This window comes from Temnothorax americanus, unplaced genomic scaffold, assembly GCF_048541705.1.
Source record: "Temnothorax americanus isolate GAGA-0224 unplaced genomic scaffold, ASM4854170v1 Scaffold14, whole genome shotgun sequence".
Taxonomy (NCBI): domain Eukaryota; kingdom Metazoa; phylum Arthropoda; class Insecta; order Hymenoptera; family Formicidae; genus Temnothorax; species Temnothorax americanus.
The window spans coordinates 1625621-1645173 of NW_027509275.1; the positions used below are offsets into that span (position 1 = coordinate 1625621).

General features: G+C 36.7%; 1 protein-coding gene and 1 long non-coding RNA gene across 8 annotated transcripts; one reads left to right on the forward strand and one right to left on the reverse strand.

Moving 5' to 3' along the window:
* The first annotated feature begins 759 nt into the window (after positions 1-759).
* Positions 760-19515, forward strand: Mbs (Myosin binding subunit). Of its 7 annotated transcripts, XM_077400834.1 has the most exons (22): positions 764-1792; positions 4975-5105; positions 5257-5375; positions 6014-6173; positions 6376-6520; positions 6696-6829; positions 6908-7053; positions 7326-7457; positions 7672-7754; positions 7847-7973; positions 8054-8162; positions 8827-8961; positions 9688-9858; positions 10394-10525; positions 11234-11417; positions 11807-11959; positions 12160-12343; positions 12502-12611; positions 12790-12861; positions 15332-15655; positions 16269-16361; positions 18212-19515. In XM_077400834.1, the coding sequence occupies exons 1-21, from the start codon at positions 1544-1546 to the stop codon at positions 16359-16361; spliced, it is 3093 nt and encodes a 1030-aa protein (XP_077256960.1). In that variant the 5' UTR covers positions 764-1543; the 3' UTR covers positions 18212-19515. The 7 variants fall into 7 exon arrangements, with proteins under 7 accessions (XP_077256961.1, XP_077256965.1, XP_077256960.1 ...); XM_077400835.1 differs by lacking the exon at positions 16269-16361 and having other exon boundaries at positions 760-1792; XM_077400839.1 differs by lacking the exon at positions 11807-11959 and having other exon boundaries at positions 762-1792.
* LOC143894527 (uncharacterized) lies at positions 8230-14505 on the reverse strand. The gene is made up of 2 exons (XR_013256117.1): positions 13898-14505; positions 8230-10553 (listed from the first exon to the last, which is right to left on the reverse strand). It is a non-coding gene; the product is annotated as an uncharacterized LOC143894527 (long non-coding RNA).
* Positions 19516-19553: the final 38 nt, after the last annotated feature.

Consider the following 19553-nt stretch of genomic DNA (forward strand, 5'->3'; position numbering starts at 1 on the left):
AGATTTGTTGAAATTTGTTCGCGCGTTGCTGAAAATTCCCAAAAATGCCTGCACTTAAAACGAGATAAATATATATATTGGACGTTGGAGAAAGAGAGAGCGAGGATAGAGTAAAGTGCAAAAAAGTGCAGGCAACGCGAACAGATCTATGACAACGGCTATGATTGGCTATCGATCGTGTCGTTTCTCGTTATGTTTTCGATATTCGCAATCATTTCTTCGAGCAGTAGATTCTCGGATATTTACTTTGGAATATCATTTTTACTAATTTTGATTAAAGATATAATCTTGATTTTTAATTTACTTTTTATCTCTTTTTTCAGTTTTAATATTTATTGCTATCACGTAGATTTGTAGATTAATTTCAATCTCAGTTCACTTTACTTATATCTTTTTCTAATTCTCTTAGAAAATGTAACGTAACGTAATGTTACATAATCCTTACGAAATAATGTAACTTTAAATCGCAGTAGTGCCTCAATTTGTAGCAAAATTAAATTGTTTCGTCAATCCTCCAAAAGGGGACAGCTGAAAATTACAAGAGTGAAGAAACCCACTATCTACGATTTCTTTTATCGAAATCTAATAAATCTGTTCACTCTTTTGTAACTTTCATATCCAATAAGAGAACGTGAACATCGCCAGCCCGAAATCCCCTAGACGCCGGTCATCGTCGGCGCTCGGCGCCAGAAAGAGTCGGCACGTTGGCAACGATGCGAGCCCGAGCTTCGGTGTCCGAACTCTGCCGAACTCCGAGCGGAGCGCGAGGGAGCGACGGCCAAGAATAGCGTGTAGCACGCTGGTCTAAACCGTTTCCCGTAAATGAGTGCCTAGCAGAGGTGGTGTCGGTGTTCGTTCGGTGTTCGACTGTGGAAGGCGACTCGGCGACTGGCGACCCCGCGCACGACCGCTCCCTCCGGGTAACCCCGTCAAAAGGCCCGAAGACTCCGGCGCGCGCGTCCCGACCCGACGATAAACACGCGGATGAGAATACGGCCCCGGCCCCGGGCGCGATCCGCTCTCTCATATATGGAGCAGAATCGCGGGAAACGCCTGTTTCACGTGCCGTGTCGCGCGCAGTGAAGCAAAGTGTACGACTGTGTGCGTGCGCGCGCGTTCAACTTCACGTAGCGCGGTCGCCGCCGCCGCCGCCGCCGCCGTCGTCGTCGTAATCGTCGGAAACGCGAACCGAGCGAAGTGGAAGACCCGAAGGGCGCGCGCGGACAAGGGCAAGAAGAAGACGGAACGTCGAGCTCGAGCGAGCGAATGAGTGAGTGACCGTGTGCGCGTGTGCGCCGCGGGTGCCAAGCGCGAGAAGAAGGAGAGGAGCCCGTGCGCGCGACAGGAGGAGCGATTATAGGAGCAGCCTGCCAGCCTCTCTGCCGTGCCCCCTTGAGAGAAGAGGAGCGCGCGAGCGGCGCTCGGAGCCCGAGCGCGTCGCGACTTTTTTTTTCTCTTCTCTTCTCTTCTCCTCTTCGCCGCCGCCGCCGCCGCCGCCGCCGTCGCCGTCGCCGCCGTCGCCGCCGCCGCCGTCGTCGGGGCAATGTCTCTCGAGACACGTTCCAGCTCGGCCCTGTTCAAGCGTGCCGAACAGCTCAAACGCTGGGAGCAGTCCGAGACGAATCGCGAGCCCACGCAGCCGCGGCAGGTCGCGCGCAAGATCAAGTTCTCCGCCGACATCGTGTTCCTGGCGGCGTGCGCGGCCAGCGACAAGGAGGAGGTCGTGCGCCTGCTGCAGAACGGGGCGAACATCAACACCGGGAATGTCGACGGCCTCACCGCGCTGCACCAGGTAGTTAAGGGCGTCGCTCGCTCGCTTTCTCTCTCTCTTTCTCTTTCTCTTTCTCCGGCATCCTTCTGACATTCCGCTGGCATCCTACTGCGTTTGACAGCTTTCAAGCTCCCCCCCTCTCCCCTTATTCCCATCCCGCTCCGAACGCGTTCCGCGTTTCCTTCCTCGTTTCCTTCGACGTCTCCTTCTAGTCCTTTCCTTTTTCTCTTCCTCTCTCGAAAAACGTAATTCTGCAAGATGGCTCCTACGAGCTCCAGCTGTCTAATTCAGTCTAATTCAGTCTAATTCGAGTATTTATTCGCGGGGGTGTTCGCGTACCGACGAGGGGTTCGAGCGAGGGGGATGCGCGACGCGCTCCCTCCCTCCCCCCCCCCCCCCCGACTCGCCGACTCGACTTGGCGCCGGGTGTTAAGGGGGGAACAGGTATCTCTTGGAATCCCGTCAAGAGACCCGCCACGCTGATCGCGAACGCGGCGGCGGCGGCGGCGGCGACGGTGGCGTCTGCTTCCGCGACCGTTAATCACCCGCGTTACCGCGTATTAGCGAGGAGGCTGTTTTACGCGCGGTAATGTCCTCGCTTGTGTAACCGAAATGCTAACTTTGTTGCGAGACGTTTTGAGACGTATAGCGTTAGCCGAGCCGCCGCGCCGGCGCGGCGCCGTGACTCGACTGTATCCACCACGCGATCGGAGTAAACCCTGGAACTCTATCGCGAGATCCTTTTTCGTTTTTCCTTCCACCCAGATCCTTTCCTTCGGCACGTGACGCGCGACTGACATTTTGTTAATTGATCTTCACTTCCACCAATGTACAGATTGACTTTAATCTCGGTTTGACTCATTTCTTATCTTTTTCTAATTCCTATATAAGAACTAGAAAAAGATGGAAAGAGTAAGTTAAACCGAGATTAAAGATTAAATGTAATCTATTCGCCAGTAATTTTGTTTGGTCTGGTCAGGATTTGAATGTTATTCGTTTCTTTTAAAGAGGAAATGTAGAAAAAATATATATATATAAAGGCGCACCAAAATCTCGTCCTATCTTGTTGGGCCTTAAGATCCATATTGTGCATAAAAACGCAAGCAAAAACAAAAGACGGAATTTTGTATATAAAATGTATTCCGAGAGGCGTTAATCTTTCCTCGGAAACATCTATATAGTTGCTTTCTAGAAATTCATTCATTTAATTCGTTTAATTTAACGAGTCAAAAGTGATATTGCTCAGAAGACATTTACTCTTCTGCAAGTTTCACGTTGCCTGACAAGACACAACTGCAGTTCTTAAATAAATCTTTAAAGGAGAGTTACGCGCTGTTATTAATGAACAATGTTTTATTGTTAATTTTATCTCGTTTTTCTATTAAAATATTATATATTCACGCTTATATTAAAATATGTTTATTTATTTTATGAAGTATAATTTGTAGAAATTATTCTCCCTTATGAAGCATGGTTGAAAATTTTCATATTTTTATTGTACATTGTGTCCACATAGTCTTCGACTTATGTCTGAAATATTTGAATATGAAATAATTGCTGGTCCAACGTATAGTGTTATTCTCTTAAAATTGGATGTATATAATTGTGTACGTAATTGTATATTTGATTTATTGTATACTCGATTGGGAGATTGCATGGTTGTTTTTTACATTTGCTTAATAACTTAAAAACTTGCTTTATCACCTCAATGTTTCTCTTATTTTGCTCCTCGGATAAGCCGATTGCCATAGTAATATCTAACTGAGCTCTAGTTATTAAAAATTATAGGAGATTAAAATTGAAACCTTGTCGGAAAGGCAACGACTGGCAACGACTTTTTTTTCGCGAGCGGCAAGCTTTTACGAGCAATCTATTTCTGGGTGTTTCCGAAAGCGGACGCAACTGGGTAATCCGGGACACCTTGTATAATACACTTATATACCATAACGGTTATTACAGTACTAAGTAATTAATGAGGGTACATTAACGAGAAGAAGGTCGCGGTTAGCGTGTAAGAATTTTTCTGATGCGAAGAAGAAAAGAACAATTATATTTTTTTCCGGCCGGAAAGAAGTAATTATTTAAATATATAAGTAAATCGTAAATCTCACGTACCGTAAATAATTCAAAATAATAAAGCGTGATATTTTTTAAGATGTAATCTTAAAATTACAACCACAAAAGATAATATTTAATGCAATATGCAATAATTTTGTTTTATATTTTCTGAATAATGTATTCCTTAATGCATATTTGCCAATTAAATTAATCAACAGCCGTGACGGTTTCGAAGTAGAGCTTGAGAAAACTGTGAAAATATCGTTCAATATATTCATGTAAACGTGAAGAGGTATACTCGCTGCGGGTAAACGTGATAGCGGAGAGCCTTACATCCAAGTCTTATTAAATGGAATAACATTTTCCACATAACGCGAGCCGATATTTATGGCTGTTATTTAAGTGAGAAGGAAGGAAGTTAAGGCATTTCATGGATTTGCGAAAATAGAATGTGAAAATACATCAGGCATCAAATGCTATTTATAGCTCTCTGTTAGAAGTCACAGGCTGCGGCATCTGTGTTCAGTTTAAATTCTCTGTGTCTAGCAATGTTGTAATATGTACCGAACTTTTTTTACTTCGGTAATATCGAAGTTGCGGAAATTTGTACGCGTGAAAAATAATTCACACCTTTTAACGTATCGTGTAATCTGTAATCTGTTACGAAAAGTTTACCGAGAACGTTAAATATCTGCAAAGATTTTGTGATTAAACGACAACCATGTTTTATCTTCTTTTTTTTTCTTATATTCTATTTTACAATTTTGTTTGAAAATATATTGAAAATTAATCTCTCTAAAAAATCTTGCAAATTTTATGATACAAATTTACTATACATGTCTGGCAATAAAACATTCCATTATGGTACAGAGATATTATTTCCGTGTTGAGGTATAAAAGGTAATGATGCAAATCGAAAATCCAACAGCGCATTTGTAACGTAACGTCGATTCGAGCCTTGGATTCCGACCAGACTTGACTAGACCGAGCAAAATCAGCGGTCTCGATGTTGAGACCTCGAAATACATCTTGCCAATCGCGCACGCTTTTCATCTCTCTCGTTCAACTCGTCTATTCGCGCACATTGATATAATCAGCGTACGATATATTCGTGCTATACTCCACGCTTTATATTATTACGACAGGCTTGCATTGACGATGACCTGGATATGGTGGAGTTTTTGGTGGAACAAGGAGCGGATATCAATCGTGGAGATAATGAAGGCTGGACGCCCTTACATGCCACAGCGTCTTGCGGATTCATATCTATCGCTAAGTTAGTATAATTTTCTACAAAATTGTAGAAAAGATATTTTTTTTTTTCTATATATTTTATATTCGTAATTTATTTATAAATGCGCTGATTTTGTACCTATAAGTGTGCCCAAGCATGTTTATTACAATGAATGGAAAATTGTATTTTACAGATACCTAATAGAACAAGGATGTAATCTGGCAGCGGTAAACAATGACGGTGAACTGGCGCTGGATATTGCAGAAAGCGACGAGATGGAAGACATGCTCCAACAGCATATAAATAAAGCAGGTTTGTATTTATATGTATACCTGCAGGATGTCTGAGGCCTCTATTGCGTAAAACTTTTAATTATAGACTTCCGAGGAAAATCAGAGCTGGAAATCTTAGTACTGAAATAGTGCTTGCTGCGATAATTTTACAATTTAACTGCGTAAGTGGCAATTAGCCACCGTTTTATCATTCACCTCTTTATCTATAAGCTCTTTATAAAGCTGTTAGATGTTTATACGTAAAGCTGGATAAAGTATAAACGCTTGACATGTAAAACATTAAGCACCTAAAACTCAACATCCGGCTAGAGGTTTGCACGCTCAGACACAGCAAGTCGTACGTTGGCAAAGATGTTCTCTTTCATTGACCCCTTTTCGTGATGTTATTGATATAATTTTACATACAATGTGCTGAAATACTCTCTTAAGCAACCGTGCATTATTCACACTTTGCACGCGTATAAATACTCCGTATACAAATGTATTGAGATATTGTTATTAAAAGTGACTTTCTTAAAGTACAATTAAATTCGTTGATAAAATCACAGTTAAACATATTTGCGAAATACTGGTTACTTGCTACAAAATTAATAAATCATCGAATATGCGAAATAAATTAAATTTTTTTCTAACGAATATATCTAATTTTGTTCGCAGGTATTGATTGTGATCAAGCTAGGAGTGATGAGGAAAGATCAATGCTGAATGACGCAAAAGCTTGGCGGGCAGGTGCACCAGGCAAAGATTCCATCCATCCGAGATCAGGAGCCACCGCACTCCATGTCGCCGCCGCCAAAGGCTACATCAAAGTCGTGCAGTAAGATATTCATTAAAAATAAAATAATCTGATTGTGTATATCACTTAATGAGTCAGAGGAAGTTAAATCTGTATTGAACACATACGCGCATTGCAACAAAACATTAGAGATTATTTTAAAAGTTGAACAATTTTTCTGATATATTAAGTGCAGATTTGGAGTTGATTCTTTCTATTGAATCCTTTTAATACTTCTGTGCAGAATATTACTACAAGCTCGATGCAATGTTGATGCACAGGACTTTGATGGATGGACACCTTTGCACGGTGCGGCACATTGGGGCCAACTGGAAGCTTGCAAACTTCTTGTTGAGAATGGCTGTGATATGGATATGAAAAATTACGCTGTAAGAGAATAAACATTTATAATAATTGTATATCACAGACTGGGTCGAGATTGGTTCAAGTTAGCCCCAGGCTGACTTCAAATTAATTTAATTTGAATCCGGGCCGGAGCTTTGGCTGACAGATATAATTACATGATACTTCTTGATTTTTTTTTCACCAGTATCTCACTTTTAGGATCAAACTGCTTTCGATGTTGCTGATGCAGACATCCTCAAATCTCTTGAAAACTTAAGAGAGCAACAAGCACTTATCGTGAAAGAAAATCCACAAACAAATAATAAGAAGCAATCGTCTATACCAAAGAAACGGTGAGCAACATAACAATCTTAAATAATAATTATAAATCATTAATTTTTTCCTTTAATCTCCCTTTCTAAATGTTACAGTGTCTCAACGAGTGCTGATAACGCAGTAGCGGCACAAGAATCTACCGAGATCTTTGAAGAGGAAACGCCAAATAAAGTTAAGAAGGTTGAATTAGAGATTCAATCCGATAAAGAAGATTCCAGCACTAGTACAAACAGCGACGTTGGTAAGATTCTTATTTGTATCATTTCTTTCACAGTATACGATCTAATCCGCACGTACACATTTTTTTCTTTTTTTTTTCTTTAAAGAGATTAATACGAAATAACTATCTACTCTGCAACTTCCATGTTTATCTTTTATGAAGAAAGAGGAAAGAGAATAATTATGTTTTGCAAACTTTCTCACAAATCTCTATCCTATCGTCCAGTTTTGCAAATCTAATTTATGTACTGTTAACTGTAATCTGTATTTCTTATAACATTGCTGCATGGACAGAAGCAACACGTGAAACACACATGGAAGAGAGTGATGGTGAAGGTGAATCTGAGACTAGCTCAGAATCACACTCTTCCACTTTCTCCAATCAATCTGATAAGTCTAACCACGCGACATGTCTTACAGATGACGGTAAGTTTGATCTGTAAGACTGTTTTCCTTTCTTATTTCTGATGATATGAATTACTGCTTGCTATTGCATGTATTATATAAAAGTTTTATATAGAGTATTTTAAATGAAACTTACTGGATTGGTTATTGCTTTAAAGAGTTGGACTTGAAATACTCTTCTCTTTGTGAAACACTGACAGTTTTGTAGCAAAATTTTTGATCAATTATTTTACAGAAAAGAAAAATAGAGTAAACAAGGATGAAAGTGCACCCCATAGTCCAATATCTCCGGTCGAAACTAATAAAGTTCCTAATCAGGTAAAACATTCGTTTTAATCACCAATCGTTTTAACATATATTTTGTATTCTCGAATAATTTTTTACATTTATTCGCTTTCGTCTTTTTTAAGGCTCCAATATTGCCTCCAAAACAACAGACTGACAATAACGAGGACGGTGTTGTACCATCTTGGAGACGTTCAGGTTCCTTTCGAAATAAAATGCAAAGTACTGAAACTACTAATTCTGCACCTACAAGTATGTTTATCGAATGTTGCGTTTATGTTTTACGAATTTTTAAGATGAGCTCTTAATAAATTTGTGGAATTATTTCACAGAACTCGAAGATAAGGATAACAATATTAAGATACCAACAACACCAAACAAAGTTAGTGGAGAATCCGATGTGGTATTAAGAAGGACGCATAGTTTCGAGACAGATGAAAAGTAAGTTTAGCTAAGTCCCTGCTCCATACGTCATATTCTTATATATATATATATATATATATATATATATATATATATATTCGCGGCTTTATATTTGCAGTAATATCATGTTTTTGACATAGAACTACGTCTTTTGAACGTTTATATCTGTGAAACTAATAATCGTAGAATAATAAATAAGGTGTTATTCGATAGCTTATAGAGTCCCATTTTCTATCTAAAGTCTCTAAAAGGGGGGGTTACCGATTTCTATCTTAACAAATCTCCGTGATTGCTCTAATTTCCGTAAATTTTGTGATATCGATTAAGCTGAAATTTTTATGGATAGAGTGTCATTATAAAGGCAGGTTGGTATTGAGTTTAGTGATGATTGGTGAAGGAGTTACCGATTTCCGTTTTAACAAATCTTCGTGTTTGTTTTAATTTCCGTACATTTTGTGATATTGTTTTTTTATTTGCTAATGATATCGGCAGATATTTAATGCTATTAACAGCGGTGCTACATTCGGCGGCGCAACTAAGATATTGTATAATATGCATACTCCGCATATGTGTCCGCATTAATTATGAGTCTTAGCGTTTTGTATTTGTATAACGTATGTCCCTATACTATTACAATAATTAGTGTAGAGATATGCATGGCACGGTAATGCATGTGATGCAGGTTTTATGAGCAGTATTTGGCATTACGTGCTCGCATCAAGGCGTTCTCGTGCCCTACCCTCCATCGCTGCAATGCAGCTACTCCTACCCACACCAATGCTACGACTCGCTCTGCATCTCTACGCGAAACACACAGGTATATGCCGCATGCTTCTAATCAATGATACAATGTTACAATGCTTTCATTTGTACAATACGAAATGCAATCGTGTTGATATCAATTCGGTCATTCTGCCCGACATGTTCAACATGATTGTACTGTATAATATGTAGACTGCTGCGATAGCATCAGACCATTTGTATTATTTGAAAGTGTGTGAGAATGTAACAGATGTGGTTTTAATGTTTTTTTTTCTTTTTATACATTCTGTACTAATGAGCTTTTAATGTCGCTTGCTATTTGTTATCCTAGCTTGAAACTTTAGAAAGCTTTGAATTAAATCAAATAATAGTGCTGATTACATCAAGAGATAACTTTTAATCAATTCTAATTTAATTATTTACGAAAATTTACAAATGCATATCTAAAAGTAACTCTTTTCTTTAATATTAATTCTCTCACTCCTACATGACTGAGGTAACAAATAAATAGAAAAAGAACAGAGAAATTTTTATAATTATACATTTGCATTTTTTTAAAAAATAAATTTTAATTTGCATAATTAAAGCATTCGAAAGGTTCTATTGTGAGAACAAGAATTATTTCAGTTTATCCGTGGAAATGTTAATAAATACGAAAATGTTTTTATTTTTAGTGCTTTTGAATATGGCAACGTTATTAAAATATATACCTTCGATAATTTATTATATGTTACACATTATTTATTTTTTTTAATCTTACTTTATTTTATTCTTACTCTAGAAAAAATGACGTGAAATTAAATTTGGAATTATCAAGACTGCCACAAGGAAGCAATACACTTTCACCAACATCCGCATCTAAAACATTGGCATCGAGTCTATTGTCATCCATTACAACAACTACCACTGCCACCACAACAACAAGTCCTATTCCAGTCAATCAAATTCGCAGGTAAATACATTTTTATACTAAAGATCTACACTTATTATATTAAATATTATCTAAATGTTATATATATATATATATATATATATATATATATATGAGATGACCTCTTTTAATCTATTTTACATGAGATTATAAGTGGATTGCAGTATCTTCACTGTCTTACAAAATGTAAAAAATATTGGCCGTAAAATTTTTAATCGTCTTTTTACAACTTTGGTTAAAATCGAATATTTCATGTATATATGTCATTTGAATATATGTTATTTCAATTTTTCCTACACGAAGTAAGAATTCTAAACACTTTTTAGCTATTATGAGCTCTACATAAAGCTACGTATAAAACTTTCAATTCATATACTTTTACTTGTCACATAATTAATATTAAATAAATATTTGGGCTTTTCCATGACGAATTCTTCTAATAGGGATCTTAAACACTTATTTACAACATCAAAATACATTATTACATGTGCACACAATTGACATCTGTGTATTTACATTCTGTATTGTGCGTTATAATATTAATGTGGCTGGGTAGTGTTCAACCAATGGAAGCTGCATCTACAGTTGTATCGAATACAAATAATGCAGTAGCAACTGCTCCTGGAACTCCCACTACACCAGGAGGGAGCAAGCTAAGTCCAGGAAATATCTTCAAGAATTTCTTCAAGTGGGTACTCACTGCTCGGAAGATCCTCCTGAAATATTATGACTTTTGCATATTGTCAAATATTTACGTATTAATTACGTTAATTTGCTGGCAGTAGCATGGAAGTTTGCTTTTTGCAGTGTGGTTATTCTTTTTATTTGCTCATTAATCGTCCTATATATATATTTGAATATCTTTATATACATATGGATATAGTCCACCTTATCCACCACACATCTGAATTCATCAAATTTGCCCAAATATTACCTGATCATGGTTGGCAAATGAACACACTGCTACACACAAATGCACTTTATTCGATTTGTACTGCTAAATGTATAACTTTATGATATTTTCAATACGGTTTGATTTATTGCAACAAAGATTGATATTCTGTGAAAATTGTCGTCTAGAATAATTCTTTTTTTTTTTTTTGCAATCGATTTCAAAATTGATACACTACTACAAGGAAGAAATTGAAATTATGTAATATGTAACATTAAACGTGTACCTGAAACGGAGAAGAGATATTTTAATTATTTGTTTTTACAGGAATACGTATACTTTTATTTTATGTGAAATCTTTTGATATTGCTTACAAATTGTGTTAAACAATGCTTACTAAAAGTTTGTTTTTATTGCACAGATAAAACAATCTGACATTATTACATATCTTTTGTTGCAACTTGTAAGCTGATATCTCATGTGTTACCGTATGTATATGTACAGATCCTTCGTTCCGCCGGTACGCGATGAGGAAAGTGAAACCCAAAGGAAAGCCCACGCAAAGAGAGTAAGAGAAACTAGAAGGTCGACTCAAGGTGTGACGTTGGATGAGATCAAGAGCGCGGAACAATTAGTGAAGAAAAAGCAACAGAACAACGAATCGCCGACATTGCCGCCGTTCACGCAGGTAAAGATCATATCAGTAATTATTATCGCTGTCTTATCGCTGTGATTAGAAAAGCGACTAACTATCTATCTATCAGCCGATATGTGCAAAAATTCTTTGTGGTGTATAATAATATCAAGGAAGACTTATCCAGTGTGAGAATATTGATAGTGAATATTAAAAGTAGTGCGACATTAACGATTGAACATAATAAATTTCGTGAGGATCTAATTGATTAATAACTGATTTCATAATGAAGTACCTGTGTTGCTTAAAATCGACAGAGAGAGTATATAATATTTTATTTTTTATTATATTTTTACAATAGTAACGCAATATATATAACACGACAAATGGAACTGAGATTTATTCATGTTTTTTTTTTTTTTTTTTTTTTTTTTTTAATCCAGCCTACTACTACCGCCAGCAATACAGCTTCGATCACAGCTACAATAACAACCGCAACCTCTACTACCGTGACTCCTGTGAATAAAGTTTCTGAAGAATCTAATTTACCTGAGAGACGACCGTCTTGGAGATTAAGGGTAGACAATGGAAGCAAGGTGTGTGCGCTTACAAAATCATTATTTATCTGTGATTAATCCGCAAATGTTCACGGTTGTCCGTGTGATTGGTGCTACGCCGCAATGCGTTAAAAAATGTAATCGGGAAATGTAATCGACAATGGAAAATGCACTACAATTATGTTATTGTAAAAATCAATTTGTAATAATATATTTATAATATATTTTGTTTTATATAGTTTCAGTTGGAGGATGCTAATAATAAATCTACTGATAACGCAACGGCCTATATGAGAAGACCGTCTGGTGGAACTGGTGTACCCAGACCATCATCAGCTCCAGTGGAAACTATTGCTACCAGTAGTACAGAAACCACAGTTACTTTACCCCTTAGGAGATCGTTAAAGCAACCTGATGACAAAGGTAAGAATTTACAGAATAATTAACAACATAAAGAATATAATTTATGTTTTAATAAGAAAATTATATAAAACATATATATTAAATAAAAATACGATATGAATTTTTGTGTAGTATTAATTATTATTTTAGTAAAAAGACGGAATTTTTTGTGTGTATAGATCAAGATAAGGAAAATGACAGTAGGAACGCACAAGCTACACAAGCGGTTATTCAAAGGAGACGTCGGCCTAAGAGAAGATCGACAGGTGTAGTCCACGTGGATATGGATGTTAGTAATGATTTTATAATAGACTTTAACATTATCTTCAAAAATATTTAGTTCATATAATTACAAGAAAGTGAGAAAAAAAACTGGATAAGTTTTCAAAGTTTTAATTGAAAGAAAATTTAACAAAACTCTATATAATCATGATAAAAATTAAATATATATATTATTTTTTTAATAGGAAATTGACCCAGAAAAACAAGATCTAACTGCTGGCGGTGATTGCGATGATTCAAAAATGAATCACAACGAAGTAAGTACAATCCATTTTTTGTAATATAAAATAATTGTTACACAGTGTTGTGTATAAACTTTCCAAGCTTTAACTCCAATCATTACCTCGTTATCTTCAAAACCATAAAGCAGCGCTTCAAATTTAAGTTACTTGGTTTAAAGTAACACGAAGATTAGATTACATATGCATGAATGATAAACTAATTTCTACAATAGACACTAGATCGGTGGTATAAATACTTCAACTGAAATACATTATTCTTTTGTTTTACCGACCTTCGATTTACAAAATCCTTCTGACAGACGGACGCCAAAGCGTCTATCCGAATTTCGACTTACGAGTCCCTTGCCACAGATTTACCAGACACGTGCCAAAAATCCAAAATTGGATAACGCGCAGTTGAATGACGCAGAGGGAAACACAACACTCGTAAATCGGGGAGAGCATAGGATATAGGACATTACCTCATTTCGACCTCGGTACCGACAGCTTGTTGTTTCGCGCGCAGTTCCAATTGTTTACGCGTAAATCACTTTATGTGTAAAGAGACGCAAATAACATGAAAGAAAGCACTTTCTCGTAATATCTACGTAATTATTTTTTCGTTATTCTGGAAGCTCGTTTATAATGTTCCAGCCAAACTTTTTCATTCACTGGGTATAAACGGTTTTCATAAGCTATCGGAGCTTGACGTTATTTTTAGCTTCTTGAAAGAATAGCCTCTGTTCTCGATAAAAATAGTCCAGCATTCGTTATGATCTGTCAGTTACGTTCGGAAAATGCGACATTTGATATGAAAATATACAGAAAAACGATCGTGATTGACGTCAATATATAATTTTGCTTAATCTTGATATAAAATAATTCTACTATTCTAAATATAAAATCATTGAATTGGTCTTGACAAGGAGTTTAAATTATATATGGGTACTTAATCGGCGATTGAAGCAAAATAGATGATCGTGGCCGAGGCTTGACCGTGTCTAAAAGCATTCTGTCCGACGCGTTTGGAATACAATCTGACACTTTGACATTTAGAATCGTGTATACATACCGCTTATTTAGCATCCATCGAACGTCTCTAAAACGTTTCTTCTTTACATATCGATGATAGACAGTTTGTTAATGCGGTCTATATAAATCTTGTATATGCGAGGGCTATTGTCTAATGTTACGAGATTCGTACTCATTTCCTTTCCCTCGCTCAAACTTACTTCCACCATAAAATTGGGTATGTCGTGGTACATATCAATGTATATCGTGCACAAACGTTTATATTTAAACTGTTATGTGCTAAAAAAAAAACAAAGAACATTTAAACTGCGGTAAAAAGCTCCATTTATTCTCCGAAACATACAACCTTGATATTTGTGTGCGTGTCCGCGTGCATTCCAAAAATAGCCCATAGTAGTATTGCTTTAAAGCGAACTGCCTGATGTCTTGGTTTCCCCTGCCCAGTCCCCGTCAGTCTATCATTCGCTATCCGCGGCACCGCGTACACGAGCGCGGCTCTAAAAATCGAGAAACGTTTTTGCGTTTAAAATATCCGCGGGCCGCAATAAAATTTCTCGCAAACCATTCGTGTGAGTAACGTGTGACGGATCTGTCGCGGGATAAGCTGCCGAATGCGCTGTATAGTGTCTCGTAATAACTTCGCAAGTGACGCAAACCATGTCTTCGTACAGAAAGGGAGCGCAGACTAAGCCAACAACAGCTGCGGGCTTACGAGCTCAAGCGTCAACAAATGGGCAATCAATTTTTGGAAACAGGTCACGGATCGGCGGTTTGCTCTCGTTAAATCAGAATAATTTGACGTTCAACGCGGGATTGCTCGGCGTAAAAACGCCAAATCTGTATTCCGGGTCGAGTTTTTTGAATAAAGGGACTAAGAGCAGCGATTTGTACCGAACGAATCCGTATGCGAAATCTGCGAACAGTCCGAATTATCAGAATCTCTACACGTCGTACGGTGGAACGACTACGGGATACGGTGGTGTGACTTTACCCTCTCACGCAGCTCACAACTTACCGTCTTACACAGCTCACAATCTACCTTCTCACACAGCTCACAATTTACCTTCTCACACAGTTCACAACTTACCTTCTCACACAGCACACAACTTGTCTTCGCACAGTCCCCTGAATCTGAGTCCGTCTCTCAGTTACAATTATTTAAACGTAAACACCCGGCCGCACGTGCAAAAAACCGAGAGTTTTAGCAGATCCAAAGTAAAACCGAGTCTCAGTGTCGGATCGAGAAGTTCCAGTCTGCAAAGCTTAACTAGTTCCGAGGGATACGCTGTAAGCAGCTTCCTTGACTCACATAATCCTAAATCCGTATTGTAAATATCTGTATACAAGCTTCCAGAGATTTTGAAATATTTTCAAATGACGTTTTATTAAGCGTATAATTTTTCCTAAAGGTTGACGAGCGACTTACAATGATTCGCTTTAATAAAAGTTAACGGTATTTGTATGTCTGTTTTAGAGCGGAAACGATCGTTCTGGGAGAGCCACTAGATTAGGTTCGATATCTTCGCTGTCGTCGGAAGCCTCGTCAACACCAATCAGATTAAAATCGAACAGTTCCGAGAACGGCGAATTAGACTATAAGAAACTATACGAGGAATCTCAGGTCGAGAACGAAAGGCTAAAGGAGAAACTGAAGCGCTCCGACGAGCAATTGAAAGAAGTCAGGCATTTATTGGAAAAAACGCAAATCAACCAAAACAAAGTAATTCTCTCTGAGGCAGAGAAAAGGGAGAGGCGAGCCATGGAAAGGAAACTTTCAGAGATGGAAGAGGAATTGAAGGTAAGGTCGCTGATTTGATACGTTTTTCTCATTATGAATTTTTTCGTTATGTATGTGAAAGCGAATGGAAGAAATGCTTTCACACGTTGAATTGAGCAATGAGGAGACTGCAATGGACACGATCGTCCGTGATTTTTATATGTACGAATATACGTATCAGTATATTTACGATTTTAGATTTTGTTTAGTTAGTTACACACCGTCATCTCTTTTTTCTTGTGTTGCTGTGAACGCTAGCGGCAAGCAAAGACAGCAATGATTATTTTTGGTATACGAAGACCCGATTCGCTTCGGTTATATACGCTTTTCCTTACCTGGCAATTTTACGCAAATTGGCGCTTTACTCTCTTTCTTAATCTCCACTTTTTTTTTTTAATTGTTACTCGTTTTCTTTATTTTTTTCACGGGAAGCAGTAATTTTCAGTAGCCCGTTTTATATTTCCCCTGAGTTCCGCTTATCTGAGAACTTTGTAGCGCAGCTTGGCGGGGAATTGCACGCGGTTTTTAACTCGTCTGTTAATGGAACGCGAATTAGTTATTTGTTTTTTTGGCTATTTTGGGAACTAGCAAAAACAGTGGCGGGGTTTTAGGCTAATCGTTTAACTGTTTACAGCAATTGCAAAAGCTCAAAGCTGAAAATGAGAGATTGAAAGCCGAAAATCGGGCACTTACCCGCGTCGTATCCAAACTCACCAATACTAAATAGGTAAAGGACACAATGACAGCATCTGCGTTAACGATAGACATCGTATCTCACGTGCAGCATTAATCGAATGATTAATTATAATTTTGTGTTCTGATCGCCAATATTAAAACAGAAACGATACTACTCATCATACTTATCGTACAATTCAGCTTTGCAAAGTGCATTCCAACATATAACGCGATCGTTAATCAGTTTTTAATTAAAGGTATCACAATTTACTTTTATAAAATAGAAACTTCAGGCTTATACCATAATACATATGTCTCATTTTCTGAATATCTGCAATCGATATTTATACAATCGTGTATTTTATTATTCTTGTGTGATACTAATAGCATTTATATTTCTGCAATGTATGCATATCGAGGCAATTCTCTCACGTATATAACGTTATTATACGTGTACAATTTTTTTTCAACATTGTTATAAAGTTCCAAACGTGATAATTATACAATAAATTATTCCGGCTGATTGTGTGATGCATGTTACAAATAAATTATTTAATAATACATTTACTAAAAAAAATATCAAAAGTCTTTTAACAAGAGATAAGAAAGAACGCAGTCTGTCATTTATAAGATGCATATAGGAATGAATATAGACACCACCAGTTTTAACTTTAGGAAACTTTCCTTCATGTAAAACCATCATCCAACATGCAGAATAACATCAGTAAACTGAATGCCATCATCGCAAGCATCGATAATCATTTTTAGCACGTGTTTCACATGAAAGAGAAAGCCATGACTCTGCAGTTGGTTATCCTTTTTTTCAGTTTATTCATCTTAATCATAACTGTGTGAAAGTTATACAATTCCCGAAACATGTTCGACTGTTAAAATCAACACATATTACACTCCATTAACTTAGATCTTCACCTCTGTCTCTTTCTCTCTTTCTCTTTAAGAAAGCATGTTAAATGTTAAATTGTTGCACTTTTATTGCACTTCTATAGACTTCAAAAAATCGATCCAATCCACGAAGTTGGCATTAATCCCTCTTTAACTTTTACGTATAATATTGCAGACTTGTCATTATTCCATGGTATGCATTAGAGAGCTTTCGTATCAACGATATTATTTTGTAGTGTTCTAAAAGTGCTCAACGACAAGGAATGTGACAAATGATTACAATCTTACAGTTATAGTTGCAACTGTAACATAATATTATTTCTTGCATTTTATATATATGAAACGCCCTCCCCTAAAACTTGAAGTCGAATTGTTATATTAATTAAGACTATGCGTCGCCTAAACTGTCAACTTAATTATTCGCTGATTGAGTCTCGCTTAGATTGTGTACAAATACGAGGATAAATTTTCTTCCAAACGATACGAACTTAATTGTAATATATTTGTATGTGTAAGAAATTTAATTGTGTAAAATCGAATGTCAGATTTATATTTAAATAGTTTAGTCGAGCTATTTGTTTGGATTAAATGCAATATCGATTAGATGTAAAACGATTGCCATGGAAGAATACTTGTGTACAAATGCAACGATACTTGAAGGAAATAAAGTTTACGATTCTGGTGTTACATGTAATACGAAGATCGTAAATTGATGAAACGCTTTTGTGCTACACGCGATCATTTCTCAGTTCTTTTACTCTGTGTCAATCTCAAGATTTTATTAATTTCTGCTAGTATATACACTACCCGAATACTTTAATGACTTTTGGTTGCAGTAATATTTGTGAGTGCCTCTTTCCGTTTATCCTCCTGTTGTTTTGTGAGCACTGAAATTTTACTCCGTCTATAACGGCATTATTTTTCTGTACTCTCCTCTACATAACGTTTGTGTTCTCTCAATTAGCGCATAAGAATTAGCGTGACATTTTTTTTTTCTAGGTGATGGACCAACTAAAATGCGAAAATCAGAGGCTAAAAGATGAAAATGGTGCCTTGATCAGAGTAATCAGCAAATTGTCCAAATAAATCTTGTAGTCTCAACTGCACACACATCGTAATGAAATTTTAAGTTGTATTACAACTATATTGAATGAATTGCTTTAACTATAGCAGCATCATCATTATCGCTATTATTCTTTACAAACGTGCATCATGCTACCGATGAATTTATCTTTGTAGTAATTTAACTTATTCCAATTATGAGATCAATTAATCGCATGGCTGTGCCAAAAGCGAAAAGAAATGTTACTTTCCTATTCTTAGACTGTGAATAACTTGATCGTAAAAAAGACTTAGAGAAATTTTACTTTGTGGAATTACTTTTTATCGTCATGGAAAGATGAATTTTATAATCCAATATATAAAACCGACTTAATTCTTTATAGTAAAAAAAAAAAAAAGAGGAAAAGTCAGCTTTATTTTATTTGACTATTAGGAAGAGAAAAAGAACTGTTAATCTCTTTACGGACAGTTTTCTTTTTTAACAAATCGCGTTATCGATGTTGATTCTTTATAAGGACATTTTGTAAATACAGATAAATAGACAATGGTGATGTGACATTTTAGTAATTTGAGAAGAGAACTTTTACCCGCGGAGTAAGATTTTTGAAACACTCTGATTGCATACGAGCAAATCCATATAATGTATCGTAAACGAGTCTGGATTACCGAAGCAATAAGTGACATATATCTGTATAACTTAATTACGCAGGTGGTAAAGAAGGAGTCAAAGAACATGACCTTTGCTACTCACAAGTGGCCTTTCTCTGAAGACTGCAATTTGTAAATCCTTCCCATCATTGCCATTTTTGCAGTATAGACAGAAATTTGATGCATATACGGGAGTAAATGTTTTTAATTACTCTGTAATATAATACATTTTCTTATATAATATCACAGATATGTAAAATATACTTTAGACACATCGGGATTTTTAATCTCCTTAAAGTGCTAAAATTTACTGTACGTTAGAGCTCTGTGGTAACTTCAGTTCGAACTGTTGATGTAGAATCTGTGTTATTATTTTTAACTACCTGTCCAATATAAAATGCTGTTACCTATTATTTTCTTATAGCAACAACAATGATTGTCCATTATGCTCTGGATAAAGACGAATTTATAAATATTGGACAATGGAATGTGTAATTGACAGTTGGCATGTTTTTTAATGATATTATTGTAAACAATTGTAAAAAAGGATGACTCAATGTAGTTATTTCGTAATGAAGTTTATTAGAAAATAATATTTGTGTAAATATTTAATACATAGACTTATACACGA

What these genes read in the sequence shown, in the direction of transcription:
- Mbs (XM_077400834.1), top strand. Translation starts at nt 1,544, where the DNA reads ATGTCTCTCGAGACACGTTCCAGCTCGGCCCTGTTCAAGCGTGCCGAA. An exon ending in GCCTCACCGCGCTGCACCAG is followed by an intron (nt 1,793 to 4,974) that starts GTAGTTAAGGGC and finishes TTATTACGACAG; the next exon opens with GCTTGCATTGACGATGACCT. An exon ending in CCAGTCAATCAAATTCGCAG is followed by an intron (nt 9,859 to 10,393) that starts GTAAATACATTT and finishes GTGGCTGGGTAG; the next exon opens with TGTTCAACCAATGGAAGCTG.